Genomic DNA, 21070 nt, shown 5'->3' with positions numbered 1-21070 from the left:
AGAATTTATTAGCTAATGCTCTAGCACTTTGGTGCGATTCAGTGGAAGAGGTAAAAGGAAATAAACAAACGCACTCATGATGCGTGCACACTTACACAACAGTGGTGTATAAATGTGAAAGAGAAGAGCTCTCGTTGAAGCTGTCAGTGCGAGGGGAGAAATTTTGCTTGCTCTTCGTCACACAGAGGAGATAGACATCTCTGCCCATAACTTCCAGAATTTTGTTCCGATAGGCCCGAAAATTTGACAAAATATTCTTGAAAAGTCTTACTAAGATTTTTCAAAAGTGTTAGACCTTACCCGCCCCTGGAAAAATAAATTGCTTCCTTTGATTTAATAGACAATAAACGTTAAACGCGTTTTTCTCGAAAGCACGATTTAAAAGTCCGTGTCCATCGCCATTTAAAAACTCAATATTTTTCCAAGAAAACATTACAGAATGTATTAAGCAAAACTGTTGCATTTACTTTTTTTTTGAATGATAGCTCTGAAAAAACGTCTTGGGATGCTACGAGCCAACGAGACATGGTTTCTCATACTAGAAACATCTGTTAAATCTAGAGTACACAGTTTGATGAATCCCAGACCTTCGTATGACTTGCCCATACTCGGTAAATTGATATTTTCGGCATAGAATGATAGCTTGACAGATCTTAATTTTACGAGTACGAAATGCAAGGATCTGTGGAATTAGCCAATTTACTGTTATCGTTCAAATTTCGCTTATTTCTGCCTTTCCCTATAAGAAGGTAATAGATTTTTTGTCCTTTTAACTCCACTACACTTTATATACTATTACTTGTTTTCACTTGTTACAGTTCATCTGATCGTTAAAATGTAAAGACCGCTAAAACTTTAATTTCATTAGTATTCAGCAAAAACCTAACCCGACAAACACTGATGAATGACTCAGCATAAATGAAAATTAGAGGGAAAATAACTTTTCCGTGATTGAATAAAATACTTCGGAACATTTTATGCATCGTTTTTCGTAAAAACTGCTAAAAAATTAGATCTGAGAATTTTTAAACAATCAATTTCCCAAATCTACTTCTCTAAGCTGACTATAAAAACCCTGAGGGGTCGCGTATAGATTTTGAATCAATCACGTGGCTCCTTCAATTTCCATTCGGTTTTGCACGATGACAACACAAGTAAACTGTCGATGAATCAAATTCATTTTTGACAGTTGCCGTGTTTTTGTTTTTTTTTTGTGATTGCAAATTAAACATTGAAAAATGGCGAAAAAGTTCCTGTTAAAAACGTGTCCCACAGTGAAAAGAGCTAAAAATATTGCTCCCTATGAATTTGTCTAAATCTGTTTAGTTTGAGGCGACTTACAATTTTTACATTCAAACGATGAACCTCTGATGAACTTTTAAACTGTAAACAATTACACCTTGACTGTCAAAAAAAAAAGTTCATTCTGCTAATTTTGTGAGGTTATGTCATGTTCGTGCAAAACCTAATTGCGTCTGTGTGTTTAGGAACCTTGTTGAATCGATTTTATTTCCCTTCTCTCCTTTTCCCGAACGCTACAAGGAAATTAAAGCGAAAAAATGGCGGACGCATTGAAACTACAAACCGTAGTTAAACTAAATTATCTAGACTTTGTCACGGTAGATTTATGACATAAGCCGTAAAATCCGAGATGAACAAATCGGAATATTTCATTCCAAGTGTTGCAGTTTTCAGCAGTTCTCCAATCCGAAATAATATAACTCGAGGGGTAAACTCAATTAATTATTCTGAAAATCTCACAGAACATTATCACCCTCTCAACAGGCGGTTCTATTTTGTTGGTCGTTGAGCGCTTATTAAACGACATACTGCACGAAACATTCGCTCGGTTTGCTGGAACGGTTTGTTGTTGTTTTTTCTCTTGCAAAAATATTGTGAATTCTAGATGTTACCTTCACATAGAAAGAAGATTTGTTGTTACTCTACATGAAGTAGAAGTATTGTACAGGACTTAAGTGGACAAAACTTCGGAAATTGTGCAGTAAAACTAGTCCAACAGGGCTCCAACACCTCATATTAAAAATGGCTCATCAATGGACCTCTGTCTGCCGGGTTTGTTGAACTAAAAAAATGGCATTCGGTTCAACGGTCTGTTTCAAAATCGGCAAACGAAGATCCCGTGTTGGCCTCCCGTTGAACGATTGATTGGACATTCATTGGACCAATGATCCAACTTATTGGACCAATGAAGGACCACCGTTGAACGTTTTTTTTCTAAGAGGGCAACTAAATTCCAGTGAAAAGTTTTCAGGTGGCTTTTTCGATATTCATCGCCATTTCAAAGATGATTTTATTTGAAGCGATAATGTATCAAAACCTGGCTGTTTCCAGTCCTTAACTATAAAGAGTGAACACAAATGGCTAAAACTCAATACCGAATTCTATGAAACACGTGCCACTCCCCGTCGACAGAAACCGAAGCCGGTGACAACTTGGCCTCTTCGAATTTCATGCAATTTCCCCTCTTCTAAACCGACAGCACGCATACCATTGCATTGTCCTATGCTGAACAATGTTGGGGCGGATGAAATACGGCATCATACGAGGGGTTATGCTGAACATTTCCACACGCATAAAAAACGACCGCACCAGTAGCAGCATACTACCCCAGTCGGAGCGCATTGAATGAACCAATGAACTGCATTGAATGAATTGCGGTGGGATGAATCCAAGTCAGGCGATGAATTAAATACAGCGTTACGCCTTAGCGTTATCAGCCTGCAGTGACAGTGACCGTGATGCCAGTGTTTCTAGCATATATTTTATATTTTCCTAATTTGTTTAAACATTAAATCAAACAAAATTCTTTCAGAATTGCTAAATTTTGGTTCAACATCCAATAAATCGTCAAGTACATCTTGTCTGTTAGAAATAATGTTGGAATTATCCTTTACTAGTTTTGTTCACTCATGTTCATTGTCACGTTATTATTTATTTATTTATTTATTCAATACCTAAAGGTGTAAACTCGGATATAGAACTTACGCTTATCGTAAATTAAAACTTCTCCCACAATTCCTTGAGGCACTCACCTGAAAATATAAAAAAAAGAATAAAAAATATAGTAGTTTTCATTTTTTCTTTGTTAAAAAATGGAATTAATGTTTTCAAATTTGATCATTAGTTATGCAAATTTATTCAGTATTTACTTGGAAAACACCGTACTCAAACCCACGAGTGACATACCTCGCATAAATATCCAGCTCAATTTCTCAATCACGTCGAGAATTCGCGAAGATCATTTCAAATTGGGATACATTCTGTAGTTATAAAGAGCTGTTGAGCCAATAGTCATTGAAATAGTAAAGTCACCACGTTACTTTGCGTCACCCCATTCCGGGAATGGTTTGGAACTTTTAGACAACCGAAATTCGGTGTTTAATCAAAGTAACCGTTTTTCTTCCATTCAAAACTAAGCGATGAGAATAAGTGGAATCAGTCAAATATAGCGATATTTTTCGTGATATTAAGAACAAATTCATTCAATGTTTGTCGTTTATGCGTGACAAGAAGAACAGGAAGGGCGAGATGGATCAACTATGGTCTTAGTCTGTCGATAAGACAACACAAACAAAAAAGTACAGGTGTGTAATGTCAGAGACATGACTGGATGTCGTGAATACGAATAAAACTGAGTCTTTTACTTTATACTTTCCAAAATAAATTAGTTCATCGATAGGCTACAGTACAGATTAGTTACATTAAACATTCTGACACACAAATATTTCGAAATAACCAGTATAGTTTCTTATGATGAAATAATGGTGGCTCTGAAAAGAACCGTTTATGAAGGCGTTCGTGATGGAGAGTGACGAGTTGAGTTCAAATTCCGATGGATCCCGCTGACTTCCGTCTTCTATTTCCAGGATGACCTGTTGTCCGTGAATGCGAAACTGATATGTGTTCTGTTGGAGTCTCCTGCTTCTCCCGCTTGCGGTAACAAGCTTTGTATTTCGCTTGGAGATTCCTCGATCGCACCATAATGAACACGATGACAACGACAACCAAATTCGAAATTAATGGCTTCTGAGCCGGTGCTATGCATTTTATATAGCAAATCTGCAGGAGGTTTACTACAAACTACATCTGGTTGAAAAATGGGCCGTATACACTATAGTGAAGTAAAATTTCGCATAATTCTTTGGGTATAAAATTATGGCTCTGAATGGCACCTTAAAGAATTTTGATGTCGATTATTTCATTTCGGATTTCAATATTTTAGTAAAAGATACTATCAAAATGCAGTACAGGATTAATTTCTGGCATCCCAGAAGAGCCAAATTGTATAATTTTCTAAGATGTTAAACACTGATTGGATATAAACGATTTTAAACACTGTTGCGAATTTAGAACTGTGAAAATTGCAAAAAACTGATCAAATTATCTTAGATTTGCACTACACTGATAATTTTAAATTTCGATTTACAAAGAAGCAATCTTTATAGTTCTCTAGGTAACATTTAGAGCCATTAGAAGGGCTGATGTTGCATAATGTTCCACATTGTTGTCCATTTTCCGTTGTATTTTGCTCCAATGCAAACGACCACCAACAGGATGATGTAATCGATCTTCTTCGAAGGAAAACTGGCTCTGCGAACTGAGCGTTTGAGGTTTTGTACAACGCTAAAGGTCTGCTCTTATTCCTAGCGACTGCTTCACCTGACGACCGAAGTCCAAATGAAAGCATTGACGACTGCTGCTCCCAACGATTGAAGTCCAAATGAAAGCACGACCTAAGCATTGACGACTGCTCCACCTGACGACTGAAGTCCAAATGAGAGCATGACCTGAGCGTTTGAGGTTTGATACCATGCAGAAGGTGCACTCTCTGAAGCTGCTGGTTGATTAAATCATTCCCACGACGTCCGCTTCCATCCAACGCACAAGAAGAAATGATCGATTTTCGACCACGGTTCCCCTTTTATTCGCATTCAGATGAAGATATGTGCCTGACTACCACAAAATCGTCGTCCTTGCGCGAAAAACCCAAGCGAAAGTAAAGAGTTTTCCGCGTTGTTTTCAAATTTTGAGAAAACTTAATTTTTGAGTTGTTTGTGGTTATCTAACACTGTTCAAAATTTTATTCTAAATTCCTGATCATATTTTTGATGAAATAGTGAAAGAATTATGTTGCTGCCATTAATATAAGTCGAGATATTCACGATTAAGTTCTGCCCTTTCTTCCATATGGCTAATTTAGAAAAGGCACCCCATAGTAAAGTAAGTCGTATTCACGACAAAAAAAAATAGAACAGGAAGATATGAAAAACAAAAGCACATAAAAATCAAATCGAGAATTAAAGTCCCCTTTCTGAACTATTCGTGTAGAGTCGGTAGGTTGCATTTAAAATATGTTGTTTTTTTGTGCGTCATTAATGAATTCAAGTCATCCATCCAGCTACACGGAAAATTGCGTAAACATGTGCAGTGTTTTTTGAGCAACGATCGGCGCATCACTGAGTAAAATGAATCCAAAATGTGTCACTAATTGTTTCGCTCCACTTCCAACTGCACACAGCCACGGTCCATTTATGCGTCGAGTGCCCCATTCATTTTGACAAATCAGCTCCTCTGCTCTGGGTGGTCTACTCGAAAACTTGCCATCGATGGCAGCGGGCCAAACTATTCCCGAAATGATAGCCATAGTTTATTCATCATCATCATAAAACCTTATGTTACAGAAACCGATTGACGGTGATTTACTGCATTTTTTACTTTATAGATAGACTTCAACAGATCCTGAGAATGAAACTTACAGGTTAGAAGAAAAATCGGGTATGATTCTCAAACAGGACGATCCTTCAGATTCAAAAATATTATTTATGGTGTTGAGGGGAGTGTTTCATTGGCACGATTCGGGTATCGTTTTACGTTTCCTCGTGGGTTTAATTTTGAAATAATTGCTATTTTTGGCTTGATCTTGAAGCGTGTGCGGGAGGAAACCGTTCGAACGGTCTTTGTTTGCTTGCTTGCGCGCCATGGGCCGGTGCCAAGTTTGAAGGTTTGGATTTGACTGGAAAATTTCCATCCATGAACAGAAACAGAATTATTTTATTTGTGTCACTTCGAACGAAAATTCGAAGTCAACTTCACTTTGAACCTTCCCTATGGAAACTGCTGATCAACGTTGATGGCACATGATTGATGATGATGAAAATTTACCATCGTAAAACGCTAACTAAGCTGAACAGCTGTGGATGCCCGTTCGATTTAAATTTTGTCAACTAAACCATCGCGAATATTTTCAGCCTTTTGGGTGGTCTCGTAAGCAGTGGAAGTTGTGCAAACTGCGTAACAAGGAAGGTAATCTGTTCGAGAAAGCATGATAGTATAGTTATAATGTCATTGCACTGTAAGAATATGAAAGATGATTATGAATTTATACGCAATGTCCTCAAAGATCAATTCTCGATTTGTTTTTTGAAAACTGCATCAGTGGCTATTTCTCTTTGCTTCCTGCTTTACGTAAGAGCATTTCTAAACAGTAGATATTGTAATGTCAAAAATATCTGCAGAATTTACAAAACTGTAGCTGTTCAAAATCTGACGATCGTTCCATAGTGATCCATGTTTTTTTTCGAAAAAATTGAAGTATGCGAACAGTTGCAGGCTAATTGGGATCAAGTTATCGAGAGTTCAATGCACTCGCTTTGAAAGCAGTTTCCCATTTGGTCAATTCCGGCTCGAGGTTCGTAGCGCACAAAAATAGCCGGCTAAAGATGATTTTCGTTTCCTTATACCATTCTGATGTGGATGGGTAGTGCGCCGTATCCGTTGTTACGGGTTTACTCTGTATTCCGTAACCGACAGTAACGTGGAATTTTCCAATATTTACGTTAGCGTGTACGGGATCTCGAAGTGTTGTGGTGAAAATTATGTGTCATAGCAATCGAATGAGTATACAGAAGTATTCTCACATCAAATGCATCAGTAGTGGATTTTCTACAGTCATATAAACAATATTTTTATCACTAATCGATGAAGACCTGTAACATCTCAATTTTCTCGGAAATTGTTAGTACCAATCTTGCTGGACAGGCACATTTTGACGGCTTCTTCTGTGTTTTAATCAGAATTGTAATTCAAACATTATCACGGACAATACGAAGAAAACAGAAATCTTGCATCTTTAGTCCAACGTGAATCTCGTGAAATTTCCAAGCAAAGCTCAGGGCATCGGGTTGGCGAATATTTCAAAATCAAGTGTACAATCAACGCTTAGTTCTATAGAAACCCATATGGAAAAATTTCCGCCTATGTTAATTAATTGCGAAAGAATCGGAATCTATTATCGTTATTTAAAACCCAATTCTTAATGTAATCCAATTTCCGGTACCAACATGTAAAAACAACACACAGAACATAAAAACGAAAAAGAAATCTACCGTAGAACCTAAAAGACATAGTTCTATTTTAGAGGAATCATACTTCCATGTTCGCATTCTCCTCTTCCACCGGATGTTATGATAATATTTTTAGAAGACCCCATTTCTGCTGGTTTCACCGCTAAACCAGACATCGTGTTGGCATCTCGTAGAACATATGTTTCCCGGTGCGTCGTTACGGTCGTGATTAGGCACACTTCTAACACAAAATAAGCCTTTATTTGTTTACATTTTAAAGCTATTAGAAAAGTTTATACAATGTTCTAGACTGTTAACTAAATAATCGGGGATTTAGGTTGGGAGTGATAGAAAGAATTGTGCATTCCAAGCAAAAAAAAAACGACCTACTAGGGCGATCGGGTCTACCCGATAGTGTTCGATTGGGACTTGATTGCAGCGCTACTTCAAATTTTCTTAGGAATAGTATGGCGAAAAATGTTGAAATTTAAAGTATATGTTTAGTTTAACCATTTCTGACAAAAACGAGCTAATTCATTCGATAAATTATTGCAGGAGCGGAAGAATAAGTTTTGGCACTAAAGTGAAAGCTTCGTTTATAATTTATTGTGAGTTTACTTAGATCTGCTTTCTGTTGAACAAATGTTCGTCGATTAACAACCAATCTAACCGAATTTCACACATTCCTGAAAATTGTCAATGCTTTATTTATTTCGAGGATAAATTATTGTTCCATGCCGATTTCTCTTATTTCGACGTCAACTGTTGTCAAATGTACGGATTTGACAGCAGTTGAGAGGTTAACTTTGGCTTCCAAAGAAATAGATAATATTGACTATATCCCTTATGGCAAAGACATCATAGTAACAAGATATCCAGCTCTCACATTTCCCGAAAAAATAATTGGCAACATCTTTTTTTGCGAGCATGGCGCCCTCAGACGAGTCCGCATCGAATCTCCTACATAGAAGTAGGGGAGAGAAATGTCAAATTCGTGCGCGCCAAAATAGCCCATATAATTGACATGATATGTTGAATGTGATGCCGTGCGATGGCGTTGCTGAACTGAAGATTGATTTCACTCTAAGCTGACAGGGTCTGCTTATGGTCAGACGATTTTACAATATGCCGAAAAGACTATTATTATACAAACAATGCAATATTCTTGTGCGAATTATTGCCAAAACGGTACTAGAAAAGTACTGTCGCTCAATGAAATATCCCCACAGTTTTTATATCGATAGTGATAACAGTGTTAGCAAAAAAACATAAATGTTTTGCATTGCTCTCGCTTAATTCATTTATCATTGATTTCAACACTATCGAAGAAAGCAAATCTAATGGATTTGATTGTATCCTGATTTTTCAAATGAGTTTTCATCAAAAATTGTTAAAAACATGAACTAACTAAAAAAATTCCTGGCAATCTGACAGATTTTGCTGAAAGTATCATCTCTAAACGAGCAGCGCCTCTGCATTTCATTTCAACGTTAATATGTCAATTTCAGTTCATTGTGCGAAGATTGAAGTTCGATAGTCCCACCAAAAAAGGGCCCACATGCAAATTAGAGTCTCTCTTTGTTTACTTTCTCTTATGATTATTACGGAGCCATAACTGCTATTCCTTGAACGTTTCCAATACAAATCGAAGCTTGTTGTCTTAACATGAAAGGTTTGCGAAGAGTTAGGGATCAAATATAACGTCAATCCGGTAAATCGTGAAAGAAAATTTAAACAAAGAGAAACTGTCATTTGCAGTTAGGCCTATTCGTTGTGGGACCATCTAGTTCATTTAGAATGGAACATTATACTTTGATCAAAAACCATTTTTCAAGTGATCGGAAATAGCAAGTAAAGTATTCAAATTAAATCGTTATCGAATGTTTTCGAGATGTTATCATTATACTGGTTTCTGTTCAACAAATGTTCGACGATTACAAACTAACCTAACCGAGTTTTACTCATTTCAAATTTTCAAACTTCAATAGTAGTTCACTCCAGAAAAAGTAGTACTAATCACTTCCAGATCAGTTTTCTTAACACCCGAGCTTATTTAGTTTATCTGTCAAAATGCAAAAGAAAACAAATTTTCACTTCTAAAATCATTTAAAAATTATTTACAAGATCATTTGTTCATGCGAAAAGGTAATTTTCGTGTGAGGAAAATCATTTTCTACCTCTGTTATTTTTGGAGCACTAAAGAGTCTGCGTCGGACAATGAAAATTTTCAGTTCTGATTTCAACATGTAAGAAAATGTAATGTAGATCATTTTAAAACGAGTTTATTCATCGCGTATATCATTAAATACCAATTGTGGGACCGTATAAATGCGCAAACTTAACCAAATATTCGAAATTATGATGAAAAATTGTTTTTTACAGTCTTTTGATTTATTCATCTAGCGCTCAAAATAACCTCAACCGAACCGAAACAAATTCCGGATCTCGATAGTGGCCAACGTATCGTCTTATGAAATCAAAAATGATTGCACTAAGTGAAAGAGTAGATTTTCTTGCATTTTAAAATAAACAGTTCTTGGAACAGATCATGAAATTCTCGAAAAAACTAAAATTATATTGTTTTCCCAGCCTGTGCAAAATTCAATCATTCTAAGAATGGTTCAAATAATGAAACTTAGATGACGCGTCAAGTAAAATTAGTTTTGCGCCTGATTGACACAATGACGCTAAAATGAAAGGTAGAGGCGCTACTTGTTGAGAGATGATACTTTCAGCAAGAGCTGTCGAACCGGCAGAGCAATTTTTAATTAGGTTTTTTACCGTCACTGCTAACCTCAATCGGATGAACACATTTTGACAGTTCAGCAGTACTGTTTGTAAACAGACATTTATTTTGTTTGTTTATTGACAAATTGGATCAGACCATTTACGGTTCGTATCGCTTAAATAAAGTTTTAAAACATTTGTTGACGTTTGAATACGGATTGTTTTTGATATTTATTAAATAAAAGTGACTAGTTGCAAAGTGTAAAGATGATTGTTTTAGATGTGCTCTTCGATTTTTGTTTAAGCTTGTTTGTAAACAGTACCGCTGAACTGTCAAGGATGAATACTTGTTGATTTGCGTCGTCACGATAGAAAACCTAATTACTTCATCTTTTTAACGATTTCTTATAAAAATGGGCAAATTCGTTTGAAAAATCATAGTATAAGTGAAAGAAAAAGTTTTTACTCTGAAGTGGTAATGTTGATCTTAATTTGTTGTGCGAAAACTAACGTTTATTTAGAATCGAGCATTACACTAAGTTCAATATCATACCGAAAATAAGAAATATACTATCTAAAATAAATAGCACTCGATCGCTATACATTCTAGTACTCGAGAAATTAACATTACATTGATGTTCTGTAACCTAACCCAAATTCACACATTTCTGAAGATTTTCCATGTTTAATCGTAGTTTACACTAAAAATATGTAATAGTAATCACTTTAAAATCGACTTTCTTCTACTCCTAGTTTACTTTTATTGCTGATATCTATTTGCATTGATGAATAATTTGAGTTTTGCAGCAATGTACCAAGCAAAGACGGATTCTTCCGAAAATTGTCATGCCGGCAGTTGTGATTTGTCAAGATTTTGTTTTGGTTATTCAATAATACAAATAGATATCTCGGTTAATTTTTCAAAAGGGCGTATAAGCAAGTGACAGTTTCTCTTTGTTTACTTTCTCTTCTATTAATTACCAAGCGGTTTCAACGTTTATCACTCAACTCTTTGCATGAAATGATACCCGACACTTTCGACTTTCAAACAGAATAAAGATATTAAAGAAAATCTTTTTAATCACATCACAATAATCGAAAGAGAGAGTGATTAAAGAGAAACTGTCACTTGCTTATACGCCCTTTTGAAAAATTGCCCGAGATATCGGCAATAGATGGAAACTCGGAGGGAAAGAAAATTGATTTGAATTCAATTATGTAGGTGCTTTCCGCGTGATTCTACTGGAGAAAAGAAAATGGCTAACTTGGTGTTAGCTTCAGTGCAAGTGCGTGTCTTTGCTTCCTGCAGATTAATGTGGAAATTAATATAAATAAAAGTGAAAATTTGGTTTGATGATGAAAGTTGTGTTTCTTGCGTAATGCGAAAATTCAAAAAATGAATAATTCATTATCCTCTGGTGAAGTGATTGTGTTCGTAATCGAAGCAACCATTGCATTTGTATAGCAGAGTCAGGGTGTAAAGGACTATTCACACATATCCGGTCCGGTTCAGTGCCGGCACGACACCGTGCACGGATACTGATATTATTTCATTCGTTTTCTATGCGCGCATTTACACCTATCCGGCACCGTGCCGTTTCAGTGCAGCTCGCCGTCAGTGTAGCGTCCGTACGGCAAACTCAAATTCGTCGTCACCGATATTTTTTATTTTCACTGAAGTCGGTATGTTATTGCATTGGCTGTGCCGGAACGGAAACAGTACGGAAATGGAACGGAAGGGTTCCGATAAAAAATGAACACTGACGGCGAACTGAAGGCACTTTCACTGAACCGTCACGGAACTGAAATGTGTGAATAGTCCTTAATTCGTGGGGTGATTTAGAAGTGGTATGAAGTTCAAGCAAATTCATGTGAATATCGAAAATTCATTTTTTTCTAAATATTTAATAGGGTGATAATAATCTTCGTTATTTATGAGTTTAAGGCAACAGTAAAACTGAAGAGTGGAGGATAAAAGGTTAGTTATTGTAAGTTTTACTGTTCTATATATGATATATATATACATCTAAGTCCTTTGGTACAATGCAACGAAAGAAAAAATCATTGTGTTTATTATTTTGATGTAAGGGTTTCAAATCAAACACAACTTTCGATCGCGAATCAAGCAGCCTACATTGACTGACAATTTTGTAGTCAATTTTTGCAGCTCACTTTGTCTGATATTTTGACACATAAACTTGTAATTATCATCATCGCACACGTACAAGCCAAACACAACGTTTGGCCGCGAACTAAGTAGCCTACTTTGACTGACAACAATTTCGTAGCTTAATGGTTAAAATCAACACAATTCTTATTTTTCCCTGCGCGAAATTGTTTCTGTGATCCTGTGGGTTTCAAACAACTTTCGTACCCACCGTGATGATCTCCGTCCGACTCCACTCCTCCCCGAAAATGCCCATCGTGGCGGCGTCCGTCAGCTGTCAGTCTTGGTAACAATTTATCACAGCAAAACAGCCGAAAGCATAAATATTTATCACGTTGTATCGAAACACTTCACATCACCTTACGCACCGGAATCAACACTTCACACAGGCAGTCCTCGCTAGGACTCGTTCGACTAGATCACATCCAACAACGGAGGAGGACGATCACGATCGCAATCCTCACACTCGGTTTTCAAGTATTTCGTATTTTTTCCTGGTATAATTTCTCTTCCGCGGTTTCAACCGCCTCTTCCGGGCATGGACCTGTCAGTCGACTCAGACCGGATAAATCACTTTCAGCTGTGTGCTGTAATTTATGGTATCACTTTTCTGGCGACTTAATTACAAACATGCACAAACACACCAACCCCGGACGACCTCGGGACGATCGTTTTGACGATTTACGAACAAGCAGTTCGCTACGTTTTTTTTCCACAACCTACGCACTGCAGATTAATTCCAATCGTACTTCTTCACTCTATTCGAAATACGGACGAGCTGTTGCGTATCAGGACTTTCGGGATCGCGTATTTTGTTTGCACACACACAGTCTCAGAGCCTCCTAGAATCGAACGACAATTAACCTGTCTCGAAAAAGCAAATAATTTCAATTAAAATAATTAGTTTCGAGACTTTAAAAAAAGTATAATTGAGGCCAGTTGTTTCGAAAATGGTTGCAATCTACTGGAAAGTTTTAATTAAAAACCACCCACGATTTCATAACCGCGCCCGTGTGTAGCCCCGATTCCGAAGGAGACAATAATTAGTAGAAAATTAACGGAATGGTTCCCCAGTGTGCTGAAATTTTTATGCGTGAATCAGTAAAATTTACGACCTTCGTTTGTTCGAGTCGGTTTCGTAGGTGTTGTGTTTTTTTCTTCTTCTTTTCATTAATATGTGTGAAAACCGCAGCGGTTGGTTCTGATCTTAACGGAATGTTCAGCTCAACTCTTATTATAAAAAGCGGTTATTTGTGGTGAACACACACCAACATTTGGAAACGGAAAATCGGCCTCGGTCCTCATACTCAGCCATTAGTAATAATAATCCACTACAGAGACACTATCGAAAATGAGGAAATGGCCATGAAAAGGACGTTTTGTCGGGTTTCAATTATTAATAGTCTCGTTGAACTACGAAAACAGCTGGTTCGATACTGATGGTTGTTTACTAAGTAGTGCTAAGCTCGATTTCCGGTTCAAAACTCAGTCTATGTAGTTCGAGTGCAGTAGACAAACTTTATAATATCTCTGAAAAAAAATGAGTGGGAATTCTAGAGGAAAAATCTTGCATTGTACTGCTACTTGACACTCGCAGGTGACGTTAGATGTTTAAGCATAATGTTTCAATTCCAAGTATCGATAGAACTGCGTACAAGGACAACACATCATACACTCAGATTGGAATCTGAGATCAGATTGCATAACTTATTTGAACACTAACTTTTGATTAGTCATATCAATCACTCATTCGAAATCGAATTAAAAACTCTAGTGATGGTGATGTTTAATTTTGAAATTTATTCTTCTGTTGGAGAAATTCCATTCAAGCCATGGAAGCAATTCTCAATAATTTTGCTAGCTCATCATGAAAATCCGAGCTACTCGCACGTTGAGTTAGTGAAATTGCTGAATGCGGTTGAATCAACATCGCAGGCAAGCTACGACTGCCGTCTACAACTGTGCATTTATTTAAAAAATGGTGACTGCAAATCGTGACAATTGGCAAAACAAATCTGTCAGAAGATGCTGACAAATCTGTACAAGAAGATGCTGATGAAGTTTAAGGATCAAGTCAAAAATATTGTACGGCAACTGAAAGCGTTAAAATGACAGATTCTCAAACACGCTAAGCTGTCGAAATTCACAGAGAATTATCTCGCTTTTAAGGTCATCTGTGACTAGAATAGTGACAATTACATCGCGACTAAGACCAATAACCCAGCATTTTATATGCACAAGGATCTGGAAAAAAATTTGTTGCCTTTCCTCAAGCAACACAACTATTTCGTTCTATTTTTTGCTGGATTTGGTATCTAGCCATTACGGAAAATAGCCCTTGGATTGGAAGGCCACACACAACATGCAGATGGAGACTAAGACTATATTTCTTAGCAAGAAGTTTTACCGATTCGAACGCATTCTTGTTTTTGTCGTCTGTTCGTTTTAATAGAATTCAGAATTCTGACCTAAATTCTAAATATACTCTTTCGCATGCAAGGTAAATGCACACAACATTGTTAACATCAAAGAGCCTGAACAATTTTGTTTTATTCCTTTTCACGTTATCCAGTTATGTCTTTGATAATACCCAACTATCTTATTTTTTATTTCCAGTATTTTTTGTACTGTATTAGTGCTATTTTGGTAATCAAGTATTTTTTAAATTTTCGATATTTTTGGAATTTTGAGTAATTTTTGTTTGTATTACTTGTACATTTGGATTTTTCACAAATTTTGCATGGATACTAAATGTTATTTTGACATTTTCGATAGTCCTGTTTTTTTGTCATGTGCTTTGGAAACATCTTCATGTTTTGGTCTCAGCAATTTTTTAATTGTAATTGTAAATATTGTATTTAAGGTGTGTTTGAATTTAAAACACACTGAAGTCTTTTTTTATGCGAATTCACGTACTGCATAAAAAACGCATAACTCTGAAACTTCGCATAAAAAAACCGCCTAACTCTGAAAATTCGCATAAAAAAGTCGCGTAAAAAAACGCATAAAAAAGACCGTATAAAAAATACCTCAGTGTACTTTAGTCATTTAAAGTACTTTTGTTATTTCTCGCATTGTTCAGATGCAAATTTTTTGTGTATTTACTTTTTTTTTTAATTTCAAGGTATTTTTTAAAATGTTGCTTTATTTATATTTTTCGTGTATTTGTGATATGTTTCATTTTCTTTTTAACTTTTAAGTTTTTCTGATATTTTTCGTACCTTTTTTCGCATATTGGAATTATCAGTATTTTAAAAAAAATTGTTTGGTTTTCTTAATTTCAACGTTTTGGTATTTTGTGTGTTTTTGATGTATGTCCTATGTAAAAATTCGTAGAGTTCCAGAAATATAATATTTCGTTATTATAGTATCGGAATTGTTTGCAGATTTACGTGTTTTTTTGTTAGTACTTATCGTATTTTTATATTTTTTGTGTATAAAGCTTGCTTCATTTAAAATTGGAACAAACTTTTACTCATATTGTGGCGCTCCTGGTGGACGGATTTGGAAGTTCTTGGCGCCCACGTGTCGGGAATTGTGTCAGCTTCACGTATGATTTTTGACATTTCGCAAATCGACTGTACTTTGTAAACAATCAACATGGAAGCCGAAAGAAGGGAAAAATTTATGCACAATTATTTGGAAAATCCATTGTGGTCTGCATCTAGGCTAGCTAAACAGCTGAAATTGCCCAGAAATACCGTATGGCGCGTTATCAAACGGTATAAAGAAACATTGACGATGATTCGGAAGCCTCAAGCCAATCGTCGGAGTGGGACTGTCGACCGGAAACTGCGTGGTAAGATTTTGAAGACGATTAAGAGACGATCCCAATCTGTCGGACCGTGATTTTGCCAGAAAATTCGGTGCTGCCCATAGTACCGTGAGGAAAATTCGACTCCGGGAAGGAATCAAGTCGTATCGAGCTAGCAAACAGCCAATTCGGACCATAAAACAGAATAGTGTGGTCATGAAACCTATGTCAAGGCAGACTTCGGGCAAATCCCAGGTCAAAAATTTTACTCGGCAACGGCTCGGGCGGATGTTCCAGCCAAATTTAAATTTGATTTTGCCGACAAATTTGCAAAAAAAAAATGATTTGGCAGGGCATTTGCAGCTGTGGTAAAAACGAAAGTTTTCGTTACAAATAAGACAATGACATCGGAACTATACCAAAAAGAGTGTCTCCAAAAACAAATTTTGCCGTTCATTCGATCCCACGACCATTCCGTAATGTTTTGGCCAGATTTGGCAAGCTGTCATTACAGCAAAGTCGTTCAAGAATGGTATGCAGAGAAAGGGGTCCAGTTTGTTCCGAAAAACCTAAACCCACCCGACTGCCACCAGTTTCGCCCTATTGAGAAATGACTCAAGATTTCTATAAAGAATGGAACACAAAATTTATTTAGCGAGCAAAAACAAAACCGACGATTTTTTAAATTAGGACTTTTAAGTTCGTAAATTTTGACGAATGTCTGCGAAAATAATAATTTTCAAAAGTCTGCAACAAAAACATGTCTGCGATTTATTTTGGAAGTCTGCAGACCTGGCATATCTGATATCAGGTATCTATGTTTTTTTTTTTCTAACGAGAAAAATATATTGTGAAAAGATTGAAGAATAGAGCTATGAAATGAAAACAGCTATCGCAGAGACGAAAGTTCTATTTTTCCGGCAAGGAGAAGGCTACGGGTTCGAGTCCTGTCTCTGCGATAATTTTCTCGTAGGTTTTTGTTCCCCAGTTGTACCCGACAGTCTATTTTCAAGCCGTTAGATACTGATAAAAATTAAAACATAATCTCAAGGCGTTTCTCCATCTTGACAAGACTAAAACAAATCGTTAGAAGTATCTTTGAGATTTCTATCTGTTTCTCGAACTTCTTGTACTTTTCGCATTGTTGTTATTCGAGTTTTCGAAATTTTGTATATTGTAGACATTTTCGGTATTGTTTGTATATGAAGATATTTTCACATTTGTAATTCCATATTTTAGATAATTTTAAAATTTTTAACAGATCGGCTGAAAAGTTCGTATCGTTTCTATGAGAGGGCACCACTAGAATTAAATCCATACCATTTTCAGTTAGTACCAACCTTCAAAAGATTCGTGTATAAATTTGACAGCTGTCTGATTATTAGTTTGTGAGATATTGCATTTTGAGTGAAGCTACTTTTGTTATTGTGAAAAAAATGGAAAAAAGGAATTTCGTGTGTTGATGAAACACTACTTTTTGATGAAAAAAAGTGCCGCCGATACCAAAAAATGGCTTGATGAGTGTTATCCAGACTCTGCACCGGGCGAAGCAACAATTCGTAAGTGGTTTGCAAAACTTCGTACTGGTCATATGAGCACCGAAGACGATGAACGCAGTGGACGTCCAAAAGAGGCTGTTACCGATGAAAACGTGAAAAAAATCCACAAAATGATTTTCAATGACCGTAAAGTGAAGTTGATCGAGAAAGCTGACACCCTAAAGATATCAAAGGAACGTGTTGGACATATTATTCACGAATATTTGGATATGAGAAAGCTTTGTGCAAAATGGGTGCCGCGTGAGCTCACAATCGATCAAAAACAACAACGAATTGATGATTCTGAGCAGTGTTTGGAGCTGTTATATCGAAATAAAACCGATTTTTTTCGTCGATATATAACAATGGACGAAACATGGCTCCATCACTTCACTCCGGAGTCCAATCGACAGTCAGCTGAGTGGACTGCACGCGATGAACCGAACCCAAAGCATGAAAAGACTCATCAATCGGCCAGTAAGGTTATGGCGTCTGTATTTTGGGATTCGCATGGTATAATTTTCATCGACTACCTTGAAAAGGGAAAAACCATCAACAATGACTATTATATAGCGTTATTAGAGCGTTTGAAGGACGAAATTTAAAAAAAACGGCCTCATTTGAAGAAGAAAAAAGTTTTGTTTCATCAAGACAATGCACCGTGTCACAAGTCGATGAAAACCATGCTGAAATTGAACGAATTGGGCTTCGAATTGCTCCCTCATCCACCGTATTCTCCTGATTTGGCCCCCAGTGACTTTTTCCTGTTCTCAGACCTCAAGTGAATGCTCGCTGGTAAAAAATTTAGCGGCAGCAATGAAGAGGTAATCGCTGAAACTGAGGCCTATTTTGAGGCAAAGGACAAATCGTACTACAAAAATGGTATCGAAAAGTTGGAAGATCGCTATAATCGCTGTATCGCCTCTGATGGCAATTATGTTGAATAATAAAAACGAATTTTGGCAAAAAAATGTGTGTTTCTATTAAACGATACGAACTTTTCAGCCGAACTGTTATCACCCTGTAATTCCGAAACCAGCAGTCGGATTCAAAGAAAATTCAAGAACTTTATGTGGGGTTACAAGACCTTTCATTTAAATCTAAGTCCATGAAAATTGATTAAGCCATCTCCGTGAAAAGTGAGTGCAAGAAAATGTTACATACACCACACACACAGACATTTTGCGTACTCGACGAATTGAGTCGAATGGTATATGACACTCGGCCTTAAAAGTCGGTTTTCACAGTGATTGCATAATCTTTCTATATGAGAAATGGAAATCACACTGATTATGGCTTATAGAAATCACACTGATAACAACGAGAAACAACATCTCTAAAAAGGAGAAAATTGAAGAATGATTGCAGTTGTACAGAACTTTCATATCACTATTGATAATAGTTGTTACTGCGACGGCTAGAAACCATAAACAAAATTGTTACAAACCTATCCACACTCGTTTTATCGATGAACTTTCCTACAATCGCAGTTATCCATTAGAACAACGCTTAATATTGTACTTTAAATTTAGACCATGAGAAATTACTTGAGAATTTAGGGGACGGGTGTAGCGTAACGGGTAAGTCGATGCCTTTCACGCAGCCCACCTGAGTTCGATTCCCAACCCCGCACATAGGGTCAGAAAGTTTTTCTGGCCCGAAGAGGCGAATGACCTTAAGGTTAAAACCTCTATAATCGAAACAAACAAACAAACATACTTGAGAATTTCGAAACACATGGATACATTAAAAATGCAATTTTCAAAATTAGATTTGAATACTAATATTTGAGTATGGTTGACGTTAGTTACAAATCCTGCTTGTTAAACCCGTCAACACTTTAGAACAAACCGGTACACATGAGGTACCAAAACCCAAGATACTATGATTGAATTCTTCCAAGCAGTGCGCAGTTACCATGAACACTATAATGCATATTAGTGATTTATGGCGATTGAATGTGCACAACAATTAGCTCCTAGCAAACACGAGATGCCAGATTGTACGACAGTTTCACCAGTAACATCGGGAAATAATACCGCTAGCCACATCGAGATATGATTTAGAAGAAATACCATCAGCGGCTTCACTCATCTCAGGATCCTTCCGACACAGTGATCTAACGCATGATTTGAGGAATCAAAACGGTGAGATTTTTACGAAACGAAACGTAAAGAATAGTAAAAACGGTTATGTACCCTAAGCACAAACATAGGCTAACTCCTAAATGACCACACCTGCATCGGCCAGAATAAGCCGAAAACAACGTTTTCGTTCGGCACGTCAGGAAAGACGTGGCACTTCGGTACCAAATATATAAGTGTTTTGCAAATAGCATTAACTTTACGTCTGCTTAGCAGTTCAAATTGAACTGCTCTGCACTGACGAGTCTAAGACAAAACGTAAAGAACAGCAGAATGTGATTGCCTTAACCCGGGCTCGCTAGTCGTATCGCAGATTTTTGACGAAGTTTTCCTGCGTGATAATGGACTATGAAATCAGGCAGCTTCCCGGAATGTATTTTTATACTACCATGCAACGGAACGGCGTAGAGGAGCATTTCAGAGCGAATAAAAAGGCCAAGTTTCCCAAAAAATAATTGGTTTGGCAAGCAATATGCAGCTGTGGTCGAGCAAACCGAAGTTTCATCACTACTGGAACGGCAAACAAGAAATTTTACCGTAAAGAATGCTTGAAGAAGCGATTGTTACCATTCCTACGCAGCCATGACGGTATGATTTGGTATCTTATCACTACGTGCCACATGTTTTGGTATGGTATAAAGCGAATGGAATGTTGAACCGGAAGAGGTAAATCCACCTAACTGTAAGGAGTCGCGATCTATTCAAGCTACAACTATAGAAAAATGTCGTAAATCTTGGACAAAAGCTGCTAAATCGGTTGCACAGAAGTCTGCACAGGCCCTAACGGCTAGAGTAAATTAAAAAGTTCGTAGTTTCTTCATGCAGCTTAATTAACTGTAATTATTTTTATGATGACTAATGCACAATTAAATTGTTTTATTCCAAATTTAATCTGTCCAGTGTTGATATTATTTTCTAGTATTTTGAAATTTTAAATGGTATTCGCATTTTTGAGAACATAGCATCTCAGGATATTTCAGTATTTTTGTCAATTTTTATTTTTTCGTGTTCAAATTTTTTGTACTTTTTTGCAAAATTATATTTGGATTTATTTAGTCTTTTGGTATGATTGACATTCCTGAGATACCGGTATTGATAATGTTCTTACAATTTTAAGATGATCAGTTTTGCCTTTTGTTTTTCAAATATTTTTAGAAGAAATATTTCATTCTATTATTTATTTAATAATCGCTGTCGCAATATTATCTATTTTGTTGTTCTTCCTTCTTTCTTCCTAGTTAGCAGCTTTTCAATATAACATTGAGTCTAGAAACAGAAACATTTGATGCTCGAATAAGTTTCCTTGTTCGTTTCGTTATTCATATGCACATTTCAAATCTCTTCTAAAGACTGCTTTTCGAAAAGAGAAGTACTGT

At 36.6% G+C, this 21070-nt stretch overlaps 1 protein-coding gene across 18 annotated transcripts in view; it reads right to left on the bottom strand.

The window, feature by feature from the left end:
• LOC131426206 (tropomodulin) overlaps positions 1-21070 on the bottom strand; it is a 147466-nt gene that overhangs the window by 88133 nt on the left and 38263 nt on the right. Inside the window, exon 2 of one of the 18 annotated variants that reach the window (XM_058588770.1) lies at positions 12470-13122. The exons of the other annotated variants lie outside the window; for them this stretch is intronic. Coding sequence (XP_058444753.1) covers positions 12470-12514 — 45 coding nt within the window. The 5' untranslated portion in view covers positions 12515-13122. The remainder of the gene's footprint in view (positions 1-12469; positions 13123-21070) is intronic. 18 annotated transcript variants of the gene reach the window in all.

The sequence above is a fragment of the Malaya genurostris genome, chromosome 1 (genome assembly GCF_030247185.1).
Source record: "Malaya genurostris strain Urasoe2022 chromosome 1, Malgen_1.1, whole genome shotgun sequence".
NCBI classification, from domain to species: Eukaryota; Metazoa; Arthropoda; class Insecta; order Diptera; family Culicidae; genus Malaya; species Malaya genurostris.
Note: the sequence above shows the minus strand (reverse complement) of the source record. Positions and strands in the feature narration are given on the sequence as shown.